Source organism: Betta splendens, chromosome 9 (genome assembly GCF_900634795.4).
Source record: "Betta splendens chromosome 9, fBetSpl5.4, whole genome shotgun sequence".
Lineage (NCBI taxonomy): Eukaryota > Metazoa > Chordata > Actinopteri > Anabantiformes > Osphronemidae > Betta > Betta splendens.
In genome coordinates, this window is record NC_040889.2 from 15,939,574 (window position 1) to 15,959,702 (window position 20,129).

At 46.4% G+C, this 20,129-nt stretch overlaps 7 protein-coding genes across 7 annotated transcripts; 5 read left to right on the forward strand and 2 right to left on the reverse strand.

The window, feature by feature from the left end:
- Positions 1–1,311: 1,311 nt before the first annotated feature.
- Positions 1,312–3,665, forward strand: prkab1b (protein kinase, AMP-activated, beta 1 non-catalytic subunit, b). Its single transcript, XM_029163990.3, has 7 exons — positions 1,312–1,900; positions 2,281–2,450; positions 2,524–2,617; positions 2,697–2,808; positions 2,884–3,017; positions 3,126–3,194; positions 3,278–3,665. Exons 1-7 carry the CDS (start codon positions 1,766–1,768, stop codon positions 3,353–3,355), a joined length of 792 nt encoding a protein of 263 aa, XP_029019823.1. The 5' UTR covers positions 1,312–1,765; the 3' UTR covers positions 3,356–3,665.
- A 119-nt stretch (positions 3,666–3,784) lies between these two features.
- On the reverse strand, positions 3,785–4,815 carry pla2g1b (phospholipase A2, group IB (pancreas)). The gene is made up of 4 exons (XM_029163709.3): positions 4,632–4,815; positions 4,397–4,553; positions 4,172–4,299; positions 3,785–4,027 (listed from the first exon to the last, which is right to left on the reverse strand). Exons 1-4 carry the CDS (start codon positions 4,672–4,674, stop codon positions 3,903–3,905), a joined length of 453 nt encoding a protein of 150 aa, XP_029019542.1. The 5' UTR covers positions 4,675–4,815; the 3' UTR covers positions 3,785–3,902.
- A 133-nt stretch (positions 4,816–4,948) lies between these two features.
- On the reverse strand, positions 4,949–6,883 carry asgrl1 (asialoglycoprotein receptor-like 1). The gene is made up of 8 exons (XM_029163708.3): positions 6,845–6,883; positions 6,289–6,369; positions 6,105–6,188; positions 5,929–6,015; positions 5,800–5,838; positions 5,590–5,729; positions 5,384–5,499; positions 4,949–5,287 (listed from the first exon to the last, which is right to left on the reverse strand). Exons 2-8 carry the CDS (start codon positions 6,365–6,367, stop codon positions 5,134–5,136), a joined length of 699 nt encoding a protein of 232 aa, XP_029019541.1. The 5' UTR covers positions 6,368–6,369; positions 6,845–6,883; the 3' UTR covers positions 4,949–5,133.
- Positions 6,884–7,282: 399 nt separating this feature from the next.
- On the forward strand, positions 7,283–8,625 carry LOC114862940 (cytochrome c oxidase subunit 6A, mitochondrial). Its single transcript, XM_029163710.3, has 3 exons — positions 7,283–7,442; positions 8,102–8,238; positions 8,329–8,625. Exons 1-3 carry the CDS (start codon positions 7,337–7,339, stop codon positions 8,410–8,412), a joined length of 327 nt encoding a protein of 108 aa, XP_029019543.1. The 5' UTR covers positions 7,283–7,336; the 3' UTR covers positions 8,413–8,625.
- Positions 8,626–9,403: 778 nt separating this feature from the next.
- si:ch211-107p11.3 (GT1 domain-containing protein) lies at positions 9,404–11,667 on the forward strand. Its single transcript, XM_029163706.3, has 7 exons — positions 9,404–9,736; positions 9,829–10,003; positions 10,092–10,162; positions 10,233–10,406; positions 10,480–10,577; positions 10,651–10,722; positions 10,825–11,667. The coding sequence occupies exons 1-7, from the start codon at positions 9,721–9,723 to the stop codon at positions 10,966–10,968; spliced, it is 750 nt and encodes a 249-aa protein (XP_029019539.1). The 5' UTR covers positions 9,404–9,720; the 3' UTR covers positions 10,969–11,667.
- Positions 11,668–12,788: 1,121 nt separating this feature from the next.
- On the forward strand, positions 12,789–17,321 carry hps4 (HPS4 biogenesis of lysosomal organelles complex 3 subunit 2). The gene is made up of 12 exons (XM_029161053.3): positions 12,789–13,160; positions 13,453–13,543; positions 13,672–13,815; positions 13,917–14,024; positions 14,141–14,257; positions 14,570–14,664; positions 14,741–14,813; positions 15,049–15,173; positions 15,260–15,905; positions 16,213–16,339; positions 16,474–16,585; positions 16,871–17,321. The coding sequence occupies exons 1-12, from the start codon at positions 13,129–13,131 to the stop codon at positions 17,040–17,042; spliced, it is 1,842 nt and encodes a 613-aa protein (XP_029016886.1). The 5' UTR covers positions 12,789–13,128; the 3' UTR covers positions 17,043–17,321.
- Positions 17,322–18,021: 700 nt separating this feature from the next.
- si:ch211-170d8.2 (uncharacterized protein LOC571755 homolog) lies at positions 18,022–20,044 on the forward strand. Its single transcript, XM_029161059.3, has 3 exons — positions 18,022–18,565; positions 19,252–19,396; positions 19,485–20,044. The coding sequence occupies exons 1-3, from the start codon at positions 18,172–18,174 to the stop codon at positions 19,825–19,827; spliced, it is 882 nt and encodes a 293-aa protein (XP_029016892.1). The 5' UTR covers positions 18,022–18,171; the 3' UTR covers positions 19,828–20,044.
- Positions 20,045–20,129: the final 85 nt, after the last annotated feature.

Sequence of the window (20,129 nt, forward strand, 5' to 3'; positions counted from 1 at the left end):
AGAAAAAAATGAACAGTAAATACAATCACTAAGAATATGTCATTTTGTTTACACATCTTTGCAGGCGAGGAGGTAAATATGAGTCAGGGGTATGTGAGTTAGTGCATGGTGGGTGGTTTGTGTTACTGAATGGTTCATAGTAACAACAGGACATAAAGAAAAGACCAGTGCGTGGTTTCGGTGTATGACCTACACTCACATACCAAACGAAAGTGTGACTGGATTTGGAGTTTTTACTGAGGTCGGGTTAAAGATTTCACTTGCTGCTTGGCTCCAGTCCTACGTCCGGGTGTTCCTTTGACACTGGACTTCTCCTACTGCTGCATGTGTGATTGGGTGCAGCTCACTGCTCCCTGCGGGGATGGGTTAAATGCAGAATACAAATTTCTCCACTGTGGGACAAATAAGGGTTAATTTCTTCTTCTTTCTTCTTCATATAGCACAAGAATGGAAACGGGTATCTTTAATTTATTCTCTATATGAGGTCAAACTGTCATGAGAGGAACTGTGGCATCAAGTCAAGAAGTGGCAGAGTGTGACTTTAAAACATAAACGTGTCCTGGTGAAATGAAAACAGCACGAAGTGGTGGATGAAATAAACAGAATGGAAAAAGCAACAACCTGTGCAATAGCTGACGGAGACATGATACGAACTGGCCTCAGTTCACGCCCAACTTTAACGTCTGTTGCTATTTGTTGACTCTGAGGGATCAAGTCCTCTGATACGTGATATCAACGCAGTTTGATTTTGTTTGCTTTTTATTCATAGTCTCGGTTGAATCTGATGTGATGTCTTGTCAAAGGCCTCTCACTGAAAGTGAGAAAAATACTGGAGACTGTTGTAAATGTGCAGGCTGAATAAACTGATGTGACCACTTTGTTATGAAGATTTAAATCTGTATTTATTTGCCTCACTCATAAAAGACTAAATGTTTTATTTTTTAAATCAAGCAAACATTTTAATTTAAACGTCAGTACGTACAGCTTCAGTGGAAGCATATTTATATTTTAATGCAATTATTTTTTTAACCTGCGCAAGCAGCTACATTACATGATACACGAAACGAAACCAAAACACAAATGTAAAAAATGGTAATAGTATTCATTTTTATAGTATTTTTTATAAGCGCCATTGTTTTTCATTTAACGCTCACGTCTTATACAGTAAATCAAACATTTTTAAATAGTTTTACCTCCATGTTTTTATTCTGAATACATAGACCTCTGCACTGATAAGAATAAACCCGTGTATCATTGTATTAAACGCGGGTCTTATTTAAAGTTGGCGACAGTCGGGTTAAACTTTAACGCGGCCTGAGTTCTGTGAGGACAGGAGGCGGAAGAGGTGTGTTTAGTTCAGCAGACGCGCAGAAACCTCCACAAACTGGCAAAAGTGGCGGAGCTGAGCTGAGACCGAACAAGCGAGGCAAAAGAAGCGAGGTCGGACCGAACTCCGTCGATCCGGCGCCTGTCGATGCTCCGGTGTTTGTTTGAGTCCAAAAAGGAGGACGTCTCCTCGAAGACGGAAACGACGACGAACGAGTGAAAAAGACAAACGTGCTGATTGGCCTGAATCCGTTCTGATCTCATCGGACTCCGCTGGGTTTTTAGACATTCCACTTCTGGCGACGGGGGAACGGACCGTGAACTACCGCTGTGCCTCGGTCCAACGTCAGCCTGGTGCCTTCCAGCGCATGAAGGACTCGTGACTCGGTGTTGCCGTGTGTGTGCGCGTGCGTGCGTGCGTGCGCGTGCTGGCGCCGGGATGGGGAACAGCAGCAGCGACAGGTCCAGCGGGGGTCAGGGTGAGAGGTCGTACAGGGACGGACAGGGAGCGAAGGATGCGCGTCCCAACATCCTGATGGACAGCTCGGAGGACGCGGACCTGTTCAACGCCAAGGTATGAGCGCTACTACGTGCCCTCTGATAGGGAGCAAACCAGTAAGCACCACTGGGAGCGCTGGGACGTGAAATGTGAGCCATTCTTACAGTGTTGCCTTTAAACAGTGGGTTTAAAGCCTCTTTGCAGTGAAGTGAATTATTAATTATTATAATTTATTAAAATAATAATAAGTATTATTGTGTTATTACAGCTCCACTCAGGTCCAGTCAAGCAGGAAAGTGCTGTTTATTTCTCAGACAAACCGAGGCTACATTCAAAGTGAATAGAGTCCTAAATCTTTGGAAAACAACTGGAAGGAGGGTTTAAAACAATGCTCTGGACGAGGCTCTGGGTTTTGAGCGAGGGGTTGATCTCGAATCCTCGTTTCTTCCACCCAGGCTCCGCAGGAGATGCAGGAGTTCCTGGCCTGGCAGCAGGACCTGGACAGCAACAGCAAGAACCCGGCGCAGGCCCGGCCCACCGTCTTCACCTGGTCGGGGGCCGCCAAGGAGGTCTACGTCTCGGGTTCCTTCAACAACTGGGCCACCAAGATCCCGCTCAACAAGAGGTAGGCGGGCGCCGACGGGGGTCCCCAGGGTTTAAACCCAGTCTGATGGTGAAAATGTGTCTCTCCAACCCAGTCAGAAAAACTTCGTGGCCATAGTGGACCTGCCGGAGGGGGAGCACCAGTATAAGTTTTGCATAGACGGCCAGTGGACGCTGGATCCCACCGGGGTGAGAGAACGGATGCATGTGAATATGTGACGTAGCTTCACTGCTGGCGGTGTCAGTATCAGATTTCTTCCTCCTCCAGGCTGTAATGACGTCTAAAACGGGCACCGTCAACAACGTCATCCAGGTGAAGAGGACCGACTTCGAGGTCTTCGACGCCCTCAGGCTCGACTCCCAGGACTCGGACGTGTCAGGTTGGGCCGCGCGCGCTTAATGGCGGCATTCGCTGTAGTAACGCGGGCGTTCAACGTGCGGTGCTTGTGTCTCAGACCTGTCCAGCTCGCCTCCCGGGCCCTACCAGCAGGAAGCGTACGCGGCCAGGTCCGAGGACAAGGTCCGGCACCCCCCGGTCCTGCCCCCCCACCTGCTGCAGGTGCTGCTCAACAAGGACACCGGCGTCTCCGTGAGTACGGCCCGTGAGGGCGGCGGCCTCTGCCTCATATCGTCATGGTAACGGCCTCCACCTCCTTGCCTCATATCGCCATGGTAACGGTCTCCACCTCCTCCCCAGTGCGACCCCACGCTGCTCCCGGAGCCCAACCACGTGATGCTCAACCACCTGTACGCCCTCTCCATTAAGGTAGTGTTTACGTTTGAGCACGCGTCGAGCAGTTCAGGTGATGTGCGTCCGTGCCAGACTAACTTTCATTGTGTCTCACGTAGGACGGGGTGATGGTCCTCAGTGCGACGCACAGATACAAAAAGAAGTATGTGACCACCCTCCTGTACAAGCCGATATAGACAAAGTCCTGAGCAAGGCATGTTTTAAATGTATTAGTGAGAAATCTTCTTTTTTATTGAACCTCTACCAAAGACATGTAGCTGTCATTGCAGCCGTTTTGCTTGTTTAATGTCATTCAGTGTTGGGACGTTCTGATTTCTACAGCATTTCTACAACACAAAGCTTTGGCCTTCATATCAGTCAGTGAGTCAGTGTTGCAAAGGAACGAGGAACACTTTCAAACGTAATGTAGCGTTTCTTGAACTAAAACCTCAGTTGAGTTTGTTTGTTCGTTTCTCTTTTTTTTTGAATAAATTCGACTCAAATGTGTCTTTCCATAATTAGCTAAGCAGTCATGTGTCATGTGAGGTGAACACATCTGTGGCCCCCGTTAGATAATCTCTCCATACAGTACGTGAGCAAACACACACACACAAGGTCACAGACGCTGGAACAACACGACGACACAGCTTTATTTTACACCAACTGGAAGCTCGTTTCCAATAAGCGCTGTGTGTGCGCGTGGCGTTTGAGGCCAAACGCCTGGTCGTGCCTCTGTGAGTCCGCTCAGTCGACACAGTGGACTTTGGGATCCAGGTTTTTGTTCTTGGGGTCGTACGTGTGCTGAGCGAAGCAGTGAGCTGCCACGCGGTCGCACTCGCACACGGCGGCCTGGCACTTATCATTGGTGTCTGTGGAGGAGGAGGCGAGACAGGAAATGAGTGGACCTCACTCTCAGAGCAGCAAGTAGTCAAACATGGTTATTCTATAATAAAGTGTGTGTGTGTGTGTGTGTGTGTGTGTGTGTGTGTGTGTGTGTGTGTGTGTGTGTGTACCTAAACAGACCACTTGTCTGTCTGAGCAGCTGAAGTCATAAACCAGGATGTAGGGCAGGTCGGCCACAGCTGTGCATCCAGGTGTGGTCCTGCTCGCGTGGTAGCATTCATCATGAGCTTTGCAGCACCTGAGGATACAGGAGGGGGAGGGAGGGAGGGAGGGGGTGAGGAGCGGTGTCACCCACGTCCCAGGAGAACGTGCCCAGCGCTTCCACGGCTCCCTACGTGTCCACTCCGTCCCGGGGCGTCCCGGTGCCTCCGAAGCCGCACCAGCAGCCGTAGTCGTTGTACCTCAGGGGGTTGACGTCGGGCTGGACGCACTGGATCGTCTGCCCCAGCTGCCACATGGCCCGCGGCCGCAGGGCGCCGCCGGCCACGCAGGCTGAGGGAGACACGGAAGAGAGACGCGTTCACACGTGTGACCGGCGTGATGCATGCTGGGAGGTCTGCACGGGCCTACCGGCGAGGAGCAGCAGCAGCGGCGGGCGAGAGGTCGAGGTCATGGCTGCCGTGGAAGACGCCGACGGCTCCGCGCAGCACGCTTTTAAGGCAGACGGGGGGGCGGGAGCCTGGAATGAGGAGCTACTGGTCCAAACGGCACCGCGTCACACCAGTTCTGACCCAAACATTCTCTATATCTGTGATGTATGTATGTGATAGGAGCTGAAATCAGCCTCTCAGCTGTGTAAACACCCAACACTTGTCACAGTTCCCACGTCGCTCTGCTGCGTGACTCAAGTAAAGAAATGTCAACATCATTTAAATATTTAAGCGGCGAGGCTTTTCTGTGGTTTTCTGTTGCGTCTTCAGTGTGACTCCTTTATTGTAAAACACGGTAAAACTAGTACATGCGTATCCATCACTGTTTTGCCAACATGCCCATTGATGTGACAGACACCACTACTGTCGCCCGCGTTAATGCGGCTCCCTCTTCCTCCAGGGGTCGTCGGGGTCGCGGCCCTTCACTGCCGGCTCTCACAGATGTACTTGTAGCCCAGCTGACAGTCGGCGTCGTTCCACAGCCTCCGCGTGCGTCTCCCGGAGGGGTGAAGCTGTCCACAGTCCTCCCCGTTCACCCTGAAGTCCCAGTCGTCCGGCTGACCCAGATCCCAGAACCTGGACACAGAGCGGCCGGGGGGGGGGGGAGAAGAGCGCGGTGGCGGTGACGTCCTGGACCAGCCTGTCATTTATGCTGCTCTGCGCTTCTCTTACATCGTGGTGGACTTGACGTCGGTTCCGTCCACCCAGCTCCAGTGTCCCTCATACTCCCGCTCCACCAGTCCGATCCAGTAGTTTTGATTGAGTTCGATGACTTTTGAGAGGTAATCCTAGAAATCAAATAGATTGCTGTGAAGTCTTGGAGTCTTCATCATCAGTGTCTCGAGTAGCAGCAAACCCAACGGGAAGCTGAGCCTCACCAGCTCCTCCACGTTGTTCAGGACCACCAGGTGTCCGCTGAGCTTTCGACACTGTGCCTCTGCGTTGCTCCAGGACAGCGAGGTATTGGACCACATGTAGCAGCTGCTCTGAAACGACACCCATCCTGCCCTGCAGGTTCCTGTTCGAAGAAGGCAGACGGTCAGAATGCGATCAGCACATTAGTCATAGTGAAGTTTTTCAGTTTTTACCCCTGACTGGCAAAAGTTGCTCGAGGTGGACTTCTTCAACTGTTTGGAAACGCACAAAAACAAAAAAAGAGTTTTTTAATATGGCATCAGTCATACAAATGCATCATTATGCACCTGAAAGGAAAATACCAGTGGTGGTCGGTGTCATTTTTCTTCCGTGGCCGATTATGTCAACGCGAAGCTTGACATCACTAATCTCGTGGTTTAATTGGGAGACTTTGAAAGAAGAAATCACAGCTCTCATATAACAGCGTGTGACTGAATCGGCATTGCTTTTTTCACGCACAGTATATTTATGAGCATACATTTGATCCCAATGACCATTAGCACAATTAGCAGCAGCAGCACCAGGATGCTGTAGAGGACACAACCCACCATTCTCTTCATGCCTACAAACAGGAGCAGACGTGACTGACATGCTTTCATAGTCTATGGTGACATCTGGTATGAATCAGGTATGAATCCAAAGCAATTGTCGGCCTGTTTCACCTGACAGGGTCATTATTTTGGGCTCTTCACGGGCAAAGCTGTTATCAGATAATCCAAACTGGTGATACTGGGGATCCATTTCTAAAAAGAAGCACAATTGTCACTAAAGCCATTATTTTTATAATGGCTTTATAAAATAAAATCTTTATAATGCTAATTATACAAAATATACTAACATGTTTCCATTTGCAGTCCAAAAGATCATATACTACATACAATATATTAAATTATTTAATTCAGTCTCATTGTGCAGTGGCGAATAAGATGTCATCCAAATCTCCCTTTTCTGTTTACAGAATAAATATGTTAACTATAGTGACTAAAGGACTTAAAGAGCCGCCAATTTTATCAGCTACTTTACTCAATTCAATGAACTCACTTTAGAGAAAAATAGACTATTGTATAATTTGTTTAAACATAACTAAGACAAGGAGAAATGCACATTTCTGTATATTATATATATATAGTATCTATTTAAGTACCTTCAACAATGATAAAAGAGATTTTAGGAAGAAACAGAGCAGCGCTGGCATTAAAGCAAATATTTATCACTCACCGTCATTTAGCAGAAAATCTCTGAATGTCTTTGGACTCTGACCATGAGGTTCCAGAAAGTCCTCCCATTTAAAGTGGAAGGCTTTAAAACACTCTAATTACACAAATGGTTTTCTAATGAATCCAAAATATACAGGCACTTGTTGTTACACACGTTCCCCTAAATTGCGATGTTTACCTGACAACTTCATTTATTTGTCTTTATTTCATGTTGCCAGTCTGAATATCAGTGACTGAAACAAACGTCTTTATTAGAGTGTCTTCCTGTGAGCTGTTGTAAACATTGAGCACATCTATATGGTGCACCTTTCATGTTCAGATCGCTTGGACATTTCTTAAACACAGTGAAAATACTATTACTTAGACAACGGGTTAATAATTGAATGGCAGCTTCCTATTGTCGCCACTGGGTGGCGCGCGTAAAACGTGCCTTTATACCACGTGACTCATCGCTACAAACTTCTTCCGGTCCGTGCGTTTCGCAGTCAGGAAAATGGCGGCTCTTGGACGCTTCTCTCAAGCCTTGCTGAGGTCTTCTGTGGCCCAGACCCGGCGTCAGCTCTCTGCGGCTGCGGCTGGCGGCCACGGCGAGCAGTCAGGTAATTGGAGCCGCTTGGCAAAACGCGGTCGCTTTATTTCGTTGTTGCTTAAGCGTTCGAACACTCGGTACGTTTTTAACAGTGACCTTGCTGAGCTAGCGTTAGCCCGGTTAGCAGTAGCAGTAGCTTAACGTCATTGAGCAGGACAGGACGAAGAAAAGCTGACCAAAACAGTCGTCTTGTCAATTACAGAAAAGCTGACGTTACAACCAGAGACCTAATAAATCTGAATCTAGTTCTACTTTGCTTAATATTTTAGACTTTAAGGACTAAAGGCGCTGGAGTAACGTTGTAAATAAGAGGACGTGCAAACTGAAACGGCACAAACAGGGTCAAACCAGCTCAGTCACTAATGATACTCTTCTAGATAATTACAGTTTTCAAATTTCGTTATATTAAAACTGATCTAGTATCTAGCTCATAATCTAGTTATATGATGTAGATGTGCGTTAGGTACTTTATCTTGTAGTATTGGTTTCTCCTAAACTAACACATACCAGAACTTCTTGGTCTAAATGTTAAGTAGCATAAATAAACTTAAAAATGTTTAATAATGATACAAGTGCATAATGTCAGTTTCATTCTCAACAAGGACAGTCTTGTTTAGGTATGCTGTTGGTTTGATTCCTGCACTAATAACCACTGTGTTTCATTTTCAGTTAGAACATGGAAGATTCTCACCTTCACGGTTGCTCTGCCTGGCGTGGGCGTGTGCATGTTAAACACGTTCCTCAAAGAGCACAGCCATGAGCACCCAGAGTTTGTCCCCTACACACATCTTCGCATTCGCAGCAAGGTCAGACCTCTGTGTGCTTTGCCTTGTTTTACGTCTATCTGATGATCAGTAACTTGACTTGTGATGTCCTGTTGCTTTTAACCCTCACAGCGTTTCCCCTGGGGTGATGGCAACAAATCCCTTTTCCACAACCCACATGTGAATGCGCTTCCTGATGGCTATGAAGAGCATTAAAGCAGCCCCCATTCATAACTGGCACAGGGACCAGTCATCGTCAGCGGCTGTTGCTGGACCATACTCCAATCTACAGTTTACTTTTGTCTCTTATGTTGTGTTTACCTTCTGTGCTCTTTAACAGTGAGCACCTTAACCAACAGTACTTTTACTCTGGACCATTAAACAAAATGTCAGCTTGAATTAAATAAAGTAACTATTACCTCCACTAAATGTCAGTGCTTTTTTTCTATATAATGTTACAAAGATAAGGGACTCATACAGTAAACTTTGCATACTCAGTCTGTAGTGTGTGTGTGTTTTGCTAAACATACATAAACACAAACATTCTAACAAGGGAAAATGTTTAAGCTGAAGCTCCCAATTTTAATTTCGTCTTTCTCCAATGTGTCTTAATTAGTCTCCATACACAACATTCTAAAACCATGGCAACTAAATGAAATGTATCTGTGTTTTGTTAACGCCTTGCTTTTTTTTAAAACTCCTCTGTACGGGACATATTTTTACCATACTAATGTCTAGGTGACAATTCGTGAGCCTGGTGTAAAATATTTTACTTTTAAGATACTTTTTATCATCTGGTCCCTGGCTCACAATAAACAACATATTCCAAGGTAACAGTGTAGTAAGAAGATACACAATACACTCATGAAAATACACAATTATTAAGCTTTACTTGGACACGACTGGACTCAGAGTCAAACCGTTTTACCACCTATCTAGCTTCATCAATCTGATAAATGTTTATATGACTATAATAAAATGTGCAAGTACAAGAAAGACACATGCAGGTACTGTACACACTGTCAATGACAACAAATCACTATTTGATTATGTAAATAATTCCATAAATAATAATCAATTCCAATAAAGTCTTGATGTTGTCAGCTTTCTAATGTCTTGTGTAGCTTTAACTGCATTGAGTCATTTTATTTACTGCACCGGCAAAGCGTTTGTATCTGTACATCGACCCACACGTGACTGTCTTAGTAACTAGACTCCTCCTCTTCGACGTGAACGCGCCTTAAGCCGAATTAGAAAATCCTGGGTTAACAAAGCTCATTGATATCTAGCTTCTTTTTAACGACCATTTGTTCTTCGTTTCTATCGCCGAGACAGTATTTTTAATATGTGCCGCGTGTGGTAATTAGTGGACAAACTGGTTAATCTCGGGGTTTGTTGCGTGTTCGTAGCTGTGGGTTACGATTTGATTACTAAATCTAGCATTTAAACATCTCGGATAACTGCGCGCACCCGACTCTTCACACAGACAATATCAATCGCACGTCGAAAACCAGATCACAACTCATGAACGCCAACATAGGTAAGTTTATAATTCAACAAATTATGCTCATCGTTTTGTAATTCATTTTATTAACTGACATTTACAGATTCTCCATTTTATTGTTTCTATAGATTTCCAGATGATGAAAAAACATGAGAGGGCACATTTTTTCAGCTCTAGAGAGCAGGAGCTCATTTTAAAGTGGTATGAAGAGGAAAGAGAAATATTAACAGCCAAATCCAACACTACCAGCGCCTCTAAACTGAGGGAGGAAGCCTGGCAGAGGATTGCTGATAAAATAAATGCGTAAGTAACACCATTCTATTCCATGAACTGAATTCATCACTTAGAGTTGTATTGTCTTTACTTAGTTATTTGTGCAACAATATTCCAGAGTCTCAGACAGTGGCTACAAAAGGACATGGCAGCAAGTGAAAGTCAAGCATAAAAATATTGTGCAAACAGGTAATGCTCACTGTTGCAGTCATTCAAATGCTCAGGGTGTGTTTTAATTGTCTGGTGTGTCATCATTCAGCAAAGAGAAGAAGAGCTGAAGTGATCAGAAATGAGGGTGGCTCCACCACCCCATCGCTCAACTCTGCTGAAGAGGACGTGCTGCTGCACAGAGACAGCAGACTGAGGGTGGATTTCCTGCCTGGAGGTGCTTGTAGTCCGCCACTGACAGGATCTGACAACTCTTTTATTAGTGGTACGTGTTTTTTAGCTTTGCTAAATTTCCTTTATCTACATCATTTTATTTACTTCTTACCCGTCCACCACAGTGTCGGGACATCCGGTCCTCCTCCTGCCTGTCCCAAAGACTGAACCGGAGAGTCTGAGCAGTGACGAGACAGATGTCAGCGATGCACATATTGACACAGTAAGTACTTGTAAAAATGCGGTTGCAAACCGTTTATCTTTCATTTCTGAAAATCTGGGCCTATTTTTTGCAGGATGTGCACATTAGCACGTTCCAGGAGAGTCCTAACTCCACATGTGCCGCAACCAGTAGCAGAACTGCAGAGGTGAGGTCCACACCTCAGTGGTCAGATCTGATAGTGACAGAGAATAGGAACCTTGTTTGGTATTGCCAAGTAAAAAAACATTATCATTCACTTTTTTTGCAGAGGCAGACAGAAGACCTAAAAGCTATTTACTGCTGTTATCTCAAAAAGGAGATAGAGAACCGCGACCAACAGATGGCATACAGAGCTCTGAAAATGAAGAAGCTGGAAAAAGAAATCCTGTTGCTTGATAAACAGCTGATGTGACTGTGTAGAGCTGTGCTACAGTTTTTTTCTCTATGTCAAAGCAGTAGGTGGTATAAAATACACCCCCTGTGCACCATCACTAACATGTTGGTGCTTCTGTTACCCTGACCACATCTGGAGATGTGTATGTGGGTCACAGCAGTGGTGGACACCCCTGCATTTATTACTGTGGCTCTGCCATTAGTTTGATCAAATATTTTAGTTTCATTGTTACAGTATTGCACTTTACGACTGTACAGAGTAGTCCTCAGATCGGAATAGTAATCTTGAAAATCGAAGTCTTTTTTTCATTTTGGCAAAAGCAGGTTTTTACTTTTACGTTAAGCGAATTGGTTGTAACTCACACACAAACGTAAGGTGTTTAAATCAATGTTTTTTTTTATTTCAGGATTTTTTTCTAGAGGCAATAATTTAAAAATTAACTAAACAAAATTATTTTCTACAGACACCTTCATCAGCTTTGTGTTTCTCTCCCATTTGTCTTAAAAAAACATTAAAACATTAAAGAAAACTTAATTTTATTTTCAACAACGTATCTAAATCTATATTTTTTCATAAACCATTCATAACATCTTTCTTAATATATTCCTTATATATTTGCATATATTTATAAAGTTGCGCAATTGCTCTTATTATTGGTGTGTTTTAGTTTTAAATTGTTAGTACATACATGAGCTAACTACATACTTTGTAAAACAATGACATGTATGTTATGTGTTGTCTGGAAACAATAAAAATATTTCCTAATATAAATCCAGTATATAACGTTTACAAAATGCGAAGCATTGTGTTTTAATTGTTTAAGTAAGTTGGGAAGGTTGACCGATTAAATTATTGAAAAAAATATGCCATCTATTGTTATTTCTTGCAGCCGCCTGTTTAGCGGAACCAGTTTCTCTGTTTGATCCCCGGCAGCAGAAGCGTCCACTTATGATGCGTGAACGACATTCGGGGGCGCGCGGCGCAGAGTCAAAATTCAAAATGGCGGACCTCGTCGTCATTGATGCAGTACACATTTTCTTGCCAACGTTAAATGTTTGTCGGATATAACATCGTATGTTGAATTCAGAATATATACCAAATGCCCCTGACAAATAACAGGCTTCAGTTTTGTTGATATTCAACGCCGCCAGCAGCTGACAGCGATGCGCGCGTTCACGGCTAAATCCGGGAGACATCAACAATAGAGCACCGATAAATGGATAAAAGAAAGGCGTCGATTTTCCTTTGATTATTGCATAGTTGTGCTCTGCTTCTCTCATCGTGGCCTACACATATGAAAACCATGTACACAAGCTTAAGTTACTTTGGATAAAGGAACATTGGTACCTTCTCTGGTTCTAATAAATAAATCTGTGTAATAATTCCCATTCATGTCCTTACTGTGCAGATTAAATAGTAGTAGTAGTAATAATAACAACGCATTTCACAGTAATTACAGTAAGGTAATACCTTACTTTCTCCCTGTTTAATCATTGATGTTGTATTATACATTAGCAGGCAGCAGTATCTGCTCCATTTACCAGTCACAAAGTAAAATTACCATTATATACAATTATATTTTACTTTACTGAACAAAGCTACACTCAATTGTGTATTTAATGTATCAAAATGTTAAATATCATTAAAATCCATTATCTCGTTTAAGTTCTTTTAAATGTTTTAACTTTTAGTTGTTCATCTTAAGTAAATGTCTTGAAGCAACGCTTCAAAGAAGGTGATTTTGTTGGTTTTGGGGGAAATATTTGCTTTTCTTCCTTCACCGCCTCTGAGGAAGCGGCTCGCGTACAGTAGCTTTGAGCGCAGAGCTAGTCTGTCCCTGTGAGCTTGCCGTACTTTCACATGACTCCCAGTGCTTGTGACTGGATCTGCATTCCTCAAGCGGCACCAACTCTGCATAACTAATGCATTTATTGGTGACGCGAATATTAACAGCGCGTAAAAACAATACTCGTCGTTGTCGTGGTTCAACCTGTGACAATTCCCGGTTCTAATTCTAACGTCTGACCGTCTGCGGTGCGTTCAGCATCCGTGGGGTGTAGACGCCGCGTAAATACTCGGTAGAACTTTTTGACAAGTTACAATTATCTACAACCGGCAAAAGGTGGACGTCCATGGATATGAGATAGTGCAGCTGGTCGCTTTCCCCTCGCGTCAGTGATGGCTGAGCTCATGACGCCGGACTCAAGAAGGTAAGATCAGCTGGGACTCGTTCGGTTTGTTTCTAGAGTCAAACTGAACAATTCACTTCCTTCATTGCTACCGTCAGATGCTCCAGTATCTTTCGCCAGTAACACGCACCACACGTAAACCACGTTGATAATATTTTCAGCCATTTTTCTTCAAATGTCATTGAATATAGTCCATGAATATAATAATACAATTAGGTCCCTAACATAGAATCTCCTACAGCTATTGTCCCACCATTAAATGTAATTTTTAGTGAATACCGAAGAAGTTAGTTTTGTTTGTCTATTTATTCAGATGCAGCTATTTCTTCCTCTATGATGGATCCAAAGTGAAAGGGGAGGGTGACCCCACCAGAGATGGAATCTGCTACTTCTATCCTGAAGAGGTGAGACACACACACACACACACACACACACACACACACACACACACACACACACACACACACACACACACACACAGTGCTTGTTGGCACGTTGGTTCATGCTCTCCGTGTGCGTGTGTGTCTGTCAGACCCCTTTGGACAGACAGGAGCTCCTCTGTGGACAACTGGCAGGCGTGGGGCGCTGCGTGTCGGAGGTGTCCTCCTCGCCTGTGCGCGCACTCAGGCTTCGCCACAACAAATATGCCATCCGCATGGAAGATGACTTTTTTTGGGCAAGTGCATTCAGAGACCGTCCTGCAGCAGATTTACAAGATGTTTCCGTCCCGGTTCTGATCTAAATACGAGTGGTGTCTTTATTCTGTCTCTCCTCCAGGCCCTGGGCTGCTCCGTTGAAGTCCCCACAGTCAGCGTCTGTGAGCTCCTGGACCAGCTAATAAACCTGTTCTGCTTCTACAACGGGCCTGTCCGGCAGAGCTACCAGGTGCAGCCCGAAGTTGTGTCATGCAGTAAATTGTTCAGAGCCCGATCTGTTGAGCAAGGCGTTCGTTCGACGCCGTCTCCCGCAAACTGAACGTGTCTCTTGGTGTTTCACTGCAGCTCAACGGTCGGGAGCCTCTGGCTGCGCGCTGGGCTCAGTACCTCTCGCACCTCCAGTCCGGGTCCTCGGAGCTCCAGCACATCTTCAGCTGCGTGAGGACCATGGACTCCACCAATGTGTGTGCACCACACTGCAAGTTCTGCATTTCGCTCAGCAGCTACTGCGTAAACTTAAAGGGAGGACATGACTGTGTCACAATGCCCTTTGATGTTGCGTAATTCTTCAGTATAACTTAACACAGATAGGCACATTGTCCCAACTATATGATAACGCATTCAGTCATGAAGCACGTTCCCACACTCTGTTTCTACGCATTCTTCCTTTGTCACACAACCTGTAGCAACACATTTAAACACCGTAACTATTTATTTTAATGAATTCTATACAAATTATTAGAATTTTTGAAGCGATATGTGAATTTTCCTCAGGTGGACCCACTCCTCCTCCTGAAGGCTGCCCTCATCCTTCAGGCCTGTCAGCGCTGCCCTCTAGTGTTAGCGGGCTGTATTCTGTTCAGAGGAAGGTACGCTGACACTTTTACAATCACCGCTCATCTTTCAGGAGCAAAATAAACGGACTTTCTGGCTTTTTATTCGCAGAGTTGTGAGCACACAAATGTCTCCAGAGCTCACGATGAAAGTCATGGTTCACGAGAGTGAAACATACGCCACGGTAAGAAAGTCAGCCCATAAATAAATGAAGAATTTAATTACCACATTGTTTGATGGTTTAACTATTTACAACACAATTATCGAGGTTAAAAATGAATAACAGTGTGGACATGTATTTTACTTTGATGGTTAACTTAAGATGGGAGTTTCTTAGAGTTTGAACGTTCATGTTCATAACAAAGCAGCATGTCAGTTGTTGTCAACCGCTCTTCTCTTTGATTTTGATTGATGTGAAGTCCCACATTCCCAGTGGGCCGGGCTCCTCCAGCTCAGTGGCCCCCTCTGTCAGCTCGACTACAGTGTTCCTGACCCTGTCTGAACTCCAGGACCTGCAGGCCGCTCCTGTGGACAAACCCTTCAGGTAGTGTTTGCTTAAATCGTTTGCAGGTGTTCCCTTTATGCTTTTTAAACTTGGACGCCTGACGGAATTATCTTTTCACCCTCCAGTTCCCGTTCTACTCCACACAAAGACGCTCCCATGAAGAAAACCCGCCTGTCGAGAACCTTATCTGACATGGCCTCCACTGAGTCTGACACCAGCGATCCAGCTTCTGACCAGGCGCCCCAGAAAACGTCCTTCGCCCCTTGCTTGTCGGAATCAGAGAGCTCCATGTTTAGTCCATCCGCGTCACAGAGCTCCACTGATCCATCGAATCCTCCACCACACTCCCCAAAGCCGAACTCCCAGCAGGCTGAGGAGGCGGCGCTGGACGAGTCGCATTATCACAGCTTTCACAGCGACGCGGACGGAGGCGGCCCGGTGTGCGGCGAAGAGGACCGGTCGGCGCGTGGACCCGGCTCCCAGCTCAAAGACGGGGATCCAGACGCCGTGTGTGAAACAGCATTGGACAGAGAGGCTGAGACCGGGAAGGAGGAATCGAGCAGCGGCGGCGGCAGCGAGGAGGAGGTGGGAGGCAGCGCGGTTGGCCCCGAGGCAGAGCGGGGTCCCGCCCCCGGCTCTGGAGCCCCCGTGGACCCGGCGGGGGCCCCGCTGATCCCCATGACGCTGTATCTCCACCGGGTGAAGAGCCTGGTGCTGGCTCTGCTGGTGCAGCCTCACTTCTTGAGCGACACGGCCTCTGTGGAGGAAGTGGTGAGAACAAACGGGGGCCTTTGTCGCAGCTAATTTCTTTCATCTTTTCCGCATTAGCACCCTAAATGCTTTGTCCTTTTTTCTCCGGGAACAAATAGAAAGTCCTCGACACAGCTAATGAAATACATCACAATGTGTTGCTCTTTACTCCAGCAGCTGGACCTCCATTAGAATTTAAATCCAACGAAGCACAACAGCAGCATCAAATCAGTTCTCCTGGTTTATAACTACATGAGTGCACTAATTTACCTTTGTGATGGTAAAATCTCCCTGTGTCACCCAGTCAGCTCTGCCTTTCTCCACACAGTATCACAGCAGCCTGGCGTCGCTCAATGGGCTGGAGGCCCATCTGAGAAGCATCCCTCCGCGTGTCCCAGGTGCTCCGGGACCCTACCTCTTTGCCCATTTCGACCGCATTCAGGGCACGCTGACAAGTACGGCCCGCGTAACGCTCGCTTGCCTTCGCATGAGCTGCCGGCTGAGGAGTGAGCGTGTGATCAGCATTCCTTTGTGCGGCAGCCATCGCCCATCCGGGTTAATTCGCCTCTGTTATTGTGTGTCTCTGCAGCCAACCTGTCTGGTCGGCCAGGAGGAGCCCCACAGCATCCTTTTGTCCGAGCTACATCGCTTCTCCACTCGCATTTCTGTAACACTGAGACTCTGCAGGAGGCTATTATCAGGTCAGTATGGCAGCAATATTGTGGTGGGGGTGTTTTTTTCTCGTGCCTTTCATGGCTCCACTGGTAAAAGTGGGGGGTTGGGGTCGACTGCCTGAGTTCGTGGCGCGTGTCGTCACAACCCACTAATGCTGAACGTCCCGAAAGTGCAGCGACCACACTCCAGCAACTCACCTTTACAAAAAAAAAAAAAAACCGCCCTCCTCATGGTGTCTGTTTGCTCTTTTTGGATGTATGCCATCACCCCGCGTGCTTGAAATGCAAACGCCTGTGTCACGTTCACGGCAGGAGTGCCGGGGCTGCTGTGTATGGGACCAGCAGCGTGGCCCAGGAGACTTATTTCCAGCAGCACGGGGGATCGCTGAGGAACTCGGGCATCCCTAACCACCAGGACAGCGCTTTCTCGCTGCCCAGCAAGGCCCGGCACAGACTGTTGAAGCACGGCGTTAATTTGCTCTGACTCAGAAGCGATGTGACGAGCTGTAGTTCACGTAAACATGAAGAAGAGTCCTGTGAGTAAATGTAAAGATTCCTCTGTTTTGTAGCTGCCCAAATGTCACTTTACTTATTATTTTGTACTATATGCAACTATAGATTTGCTATGACAGAGGTGGTTGGTAAGGGTCTGTCGGATCACAGCTGGGTTTTAATCACAGGTCCGATTTCTGCTGCCCTCGTTCCAGTACACTTTGTCCACATTTATACTAGCTGTGCTAAAATACACTGTTATGCCTTCATATGTTATGACTCCATCTGTGCTTTCATTGGCTCCTCTGCCAACACTCAATGCATTTTGCAGACTTTTTTCATTTCATGGATATTTTCAGTTGAGCAAATGTGTCAACAAGCAATTTGGGACTAAAGCAGGAAAAACAAATGTAGGTGAAGTTTTAGAATTGTTTCTGTTCTTTTCTGCACACGCTGGTTTATTGCACAGCTCCTTTGGACGTTTGTATAACGATGCTTATTTATTTCAAATCAACGCAGGCGTCTGTATGTAAAGATGCGCTGAAGACTGTGAACACTGTACGTCCACTGTTACTCAAATCAAATGACTGCGTGATTGCTGGAGTGCTGGGGTTCATGTGATCTCTCCGCAAATGCGCGTCAGCGGCCGGTGACGTCACAATCTGCGCCTTAACGTTTTCTGCCCACAAGCCTTTCAGTCCTCGCTTCTGGGGCGCCTGAAGTAGGACGTGCGCCGGCCTGTGTTCATAAAATGTTCCGCCAGGACATTTCTGTGCTACGTGTTTTGTAAATAAAATCGTTCTTGATGGTCCAAATATACAGCAATTAAAGTCATTAGCTAAGTAGCTGAATTTGAATAGACGGGGACGGCGCTCTTTGGGGCGCCTCATTATGCGGGGTCATTAAAAAAGGGCAGCGGGGGGCAAATGGGCACCAACAAAAAGAGGGGAGGGTCTGTCAGGAGGGCCAGGATTCAAATTCTAAGTGGAAGATGTCCCCATTGTCGGTGGGCTATATAGCAGGCGGAGGAGCGCTCTGCTGACGTAGTTTGGAGAGTTGGCACCGTTAAGAAGCCGCTCGCTTCGCCAGGACGCGACGTTAAGGGTTTGGAACTCCCCACCATGACCTCCTCATGTTGTATCTGGATTGCTCTGTTTCTCTGCCTGACGACAACTGACACTGGAGCGTTCGCTCGCGCGGTCAACTCGCGGCCACGCGCGTCACCGTCGCCGAAAAGCGCAGACGAAACCCCCGCGTCAACTTTGCGCACGGACGCGTCGAGGCGGCAGCGGTGCGCGGAGCTCGCGGCGCCGTGGGCGGAAAACACGCAGCGCGCTCCGGAGGAGAACGCGACGACCCTGCAAGTTCGCCTTCGACCCTTTTCCACGCGGGCGTCGCGGGGCCTGGTGTTTCCGGGGAAGCTTCTGTTCGGCCTCGTCCGACAGGTTTACCACTGCTGTCAGGAGAGACTGACCTGCAGGAGCGTCAAAGGGATCCCAGGCCGCTTCAGAGGAGGTAAGGCAGCGCTAGAACCAGAGTCATCATCGCATACGCAGGCGCAGCCGCCGATGGATCAGGTTCTTTAAGTCAGTCAACAGTTCTTCATCCTTTGGTTACTTGTGCCACAGATGAGTTAGAGCTGTGATTGTGTATTAGTATGCACACGTTAAGCATCATAGCCAGAAAAAACTTTCATCCATAAATCAAGATGTATAATAAAGTCTATAATTAAAGTCCACATGCGGTCATGGTGGTTTTCATGAGTTTAATGAATTGATGGAACCACTTTTGCATAAAATATTTACCAATTAATACTTTGAGATATTAATAATAAAGACTATATGGGACAAATGAATACCAGCAAAGAGAGAAAGACAGTGGAGTTCTTTAAACGTGTTGGGCCACTGCAGAACATCCTCTGATTAGTAGCAGCAGAGGTGAAAGCTGATGTGTTGGTGCCTTGATTAATGCAGCTGTGGAGGGAAATGTTATCTGCATACTAATGAGTCTGAGCTGGCTTAATGTCCTCAGCAAGAATTGTTGAGCTATATCCTGCTGACAGATTAACAAGGCATTAGGGCTGAAAACATCACCTCTGTGCTGGAGATTGTTCTCTAAACCCTGGGATTTGTCTGAATGGGAGCTGACAGTGCGTCAGCTTCGTGACAGGACCTGAGTGGATTTCTCGTCCTTCTCCTCAGACACCGATGTGGAGTTTCTCCTCACCAAAGAGGCGCTGTCGCTGAGCGTCACCAGAGTGGAGCTTCACCTGCAGTTCACCAACCCACAGCATCTGGACATCAGACCCGTTCTGCCCTTCATGGAGAAGCGCAACCTTCCTTCGAGGTGAAGCCTCCGTGCTCCAGATGTAACGGTGGTGAAGTGAATGTGTGGGTCCTGGTTGTAACCCGCTGTCTCTCTGCGACTGCTCTAGGTACAGCCTGTGGTCACGGGGCGGCTCCGCGGAGCTGAGGGTGGACCTGCTCTTCCTACTGCAGGAGCTGCAGGAGGCTGCAGGTGGTGTCAGAAGGGGTCCTGACCTGGTGAACCTTCGGCGGTTGGTGTTTTCCTCCAGGGGGACTCCGCTGGGAGAACAGGCTGCTGCTTTCGCTCGGCAGGACACTGATGGTGATTCGTGGGGGGAGGGGTTCGACGCTTGGCCTTCTACAGATCTGGGCCTGGTCGTGGGCTGCAGTCAGGCGGGATCCGGGGTGTCCTGCAGAACCGGGGGAGTTCATTTATCACACATACCTTTCTTGGCTCTGTACTACAGATAAAGCCACTGTACACGGATGCATAATAATGCAAATTACTTTGCATTATTAATTACATTTTTACGTTTATAACTGAAAGCTCAGGTTGAAATGATGCACTTTGTCAAATATAATAATTTATAAATGTTTTGTTGTGAGAGATATATGTAAATAGTAAAAATGATATACTTAAAGTTTATTGATTCATGTTTTTTCTTGTATTAAAAGTCAATCGAATGAACAGACTATGGTGAATTTAGTTCATGAGGGTCAACTTTGTTCAGCTGTGATATTCTGCTCCCAAAGCCTTTGAGATACATGGTTCT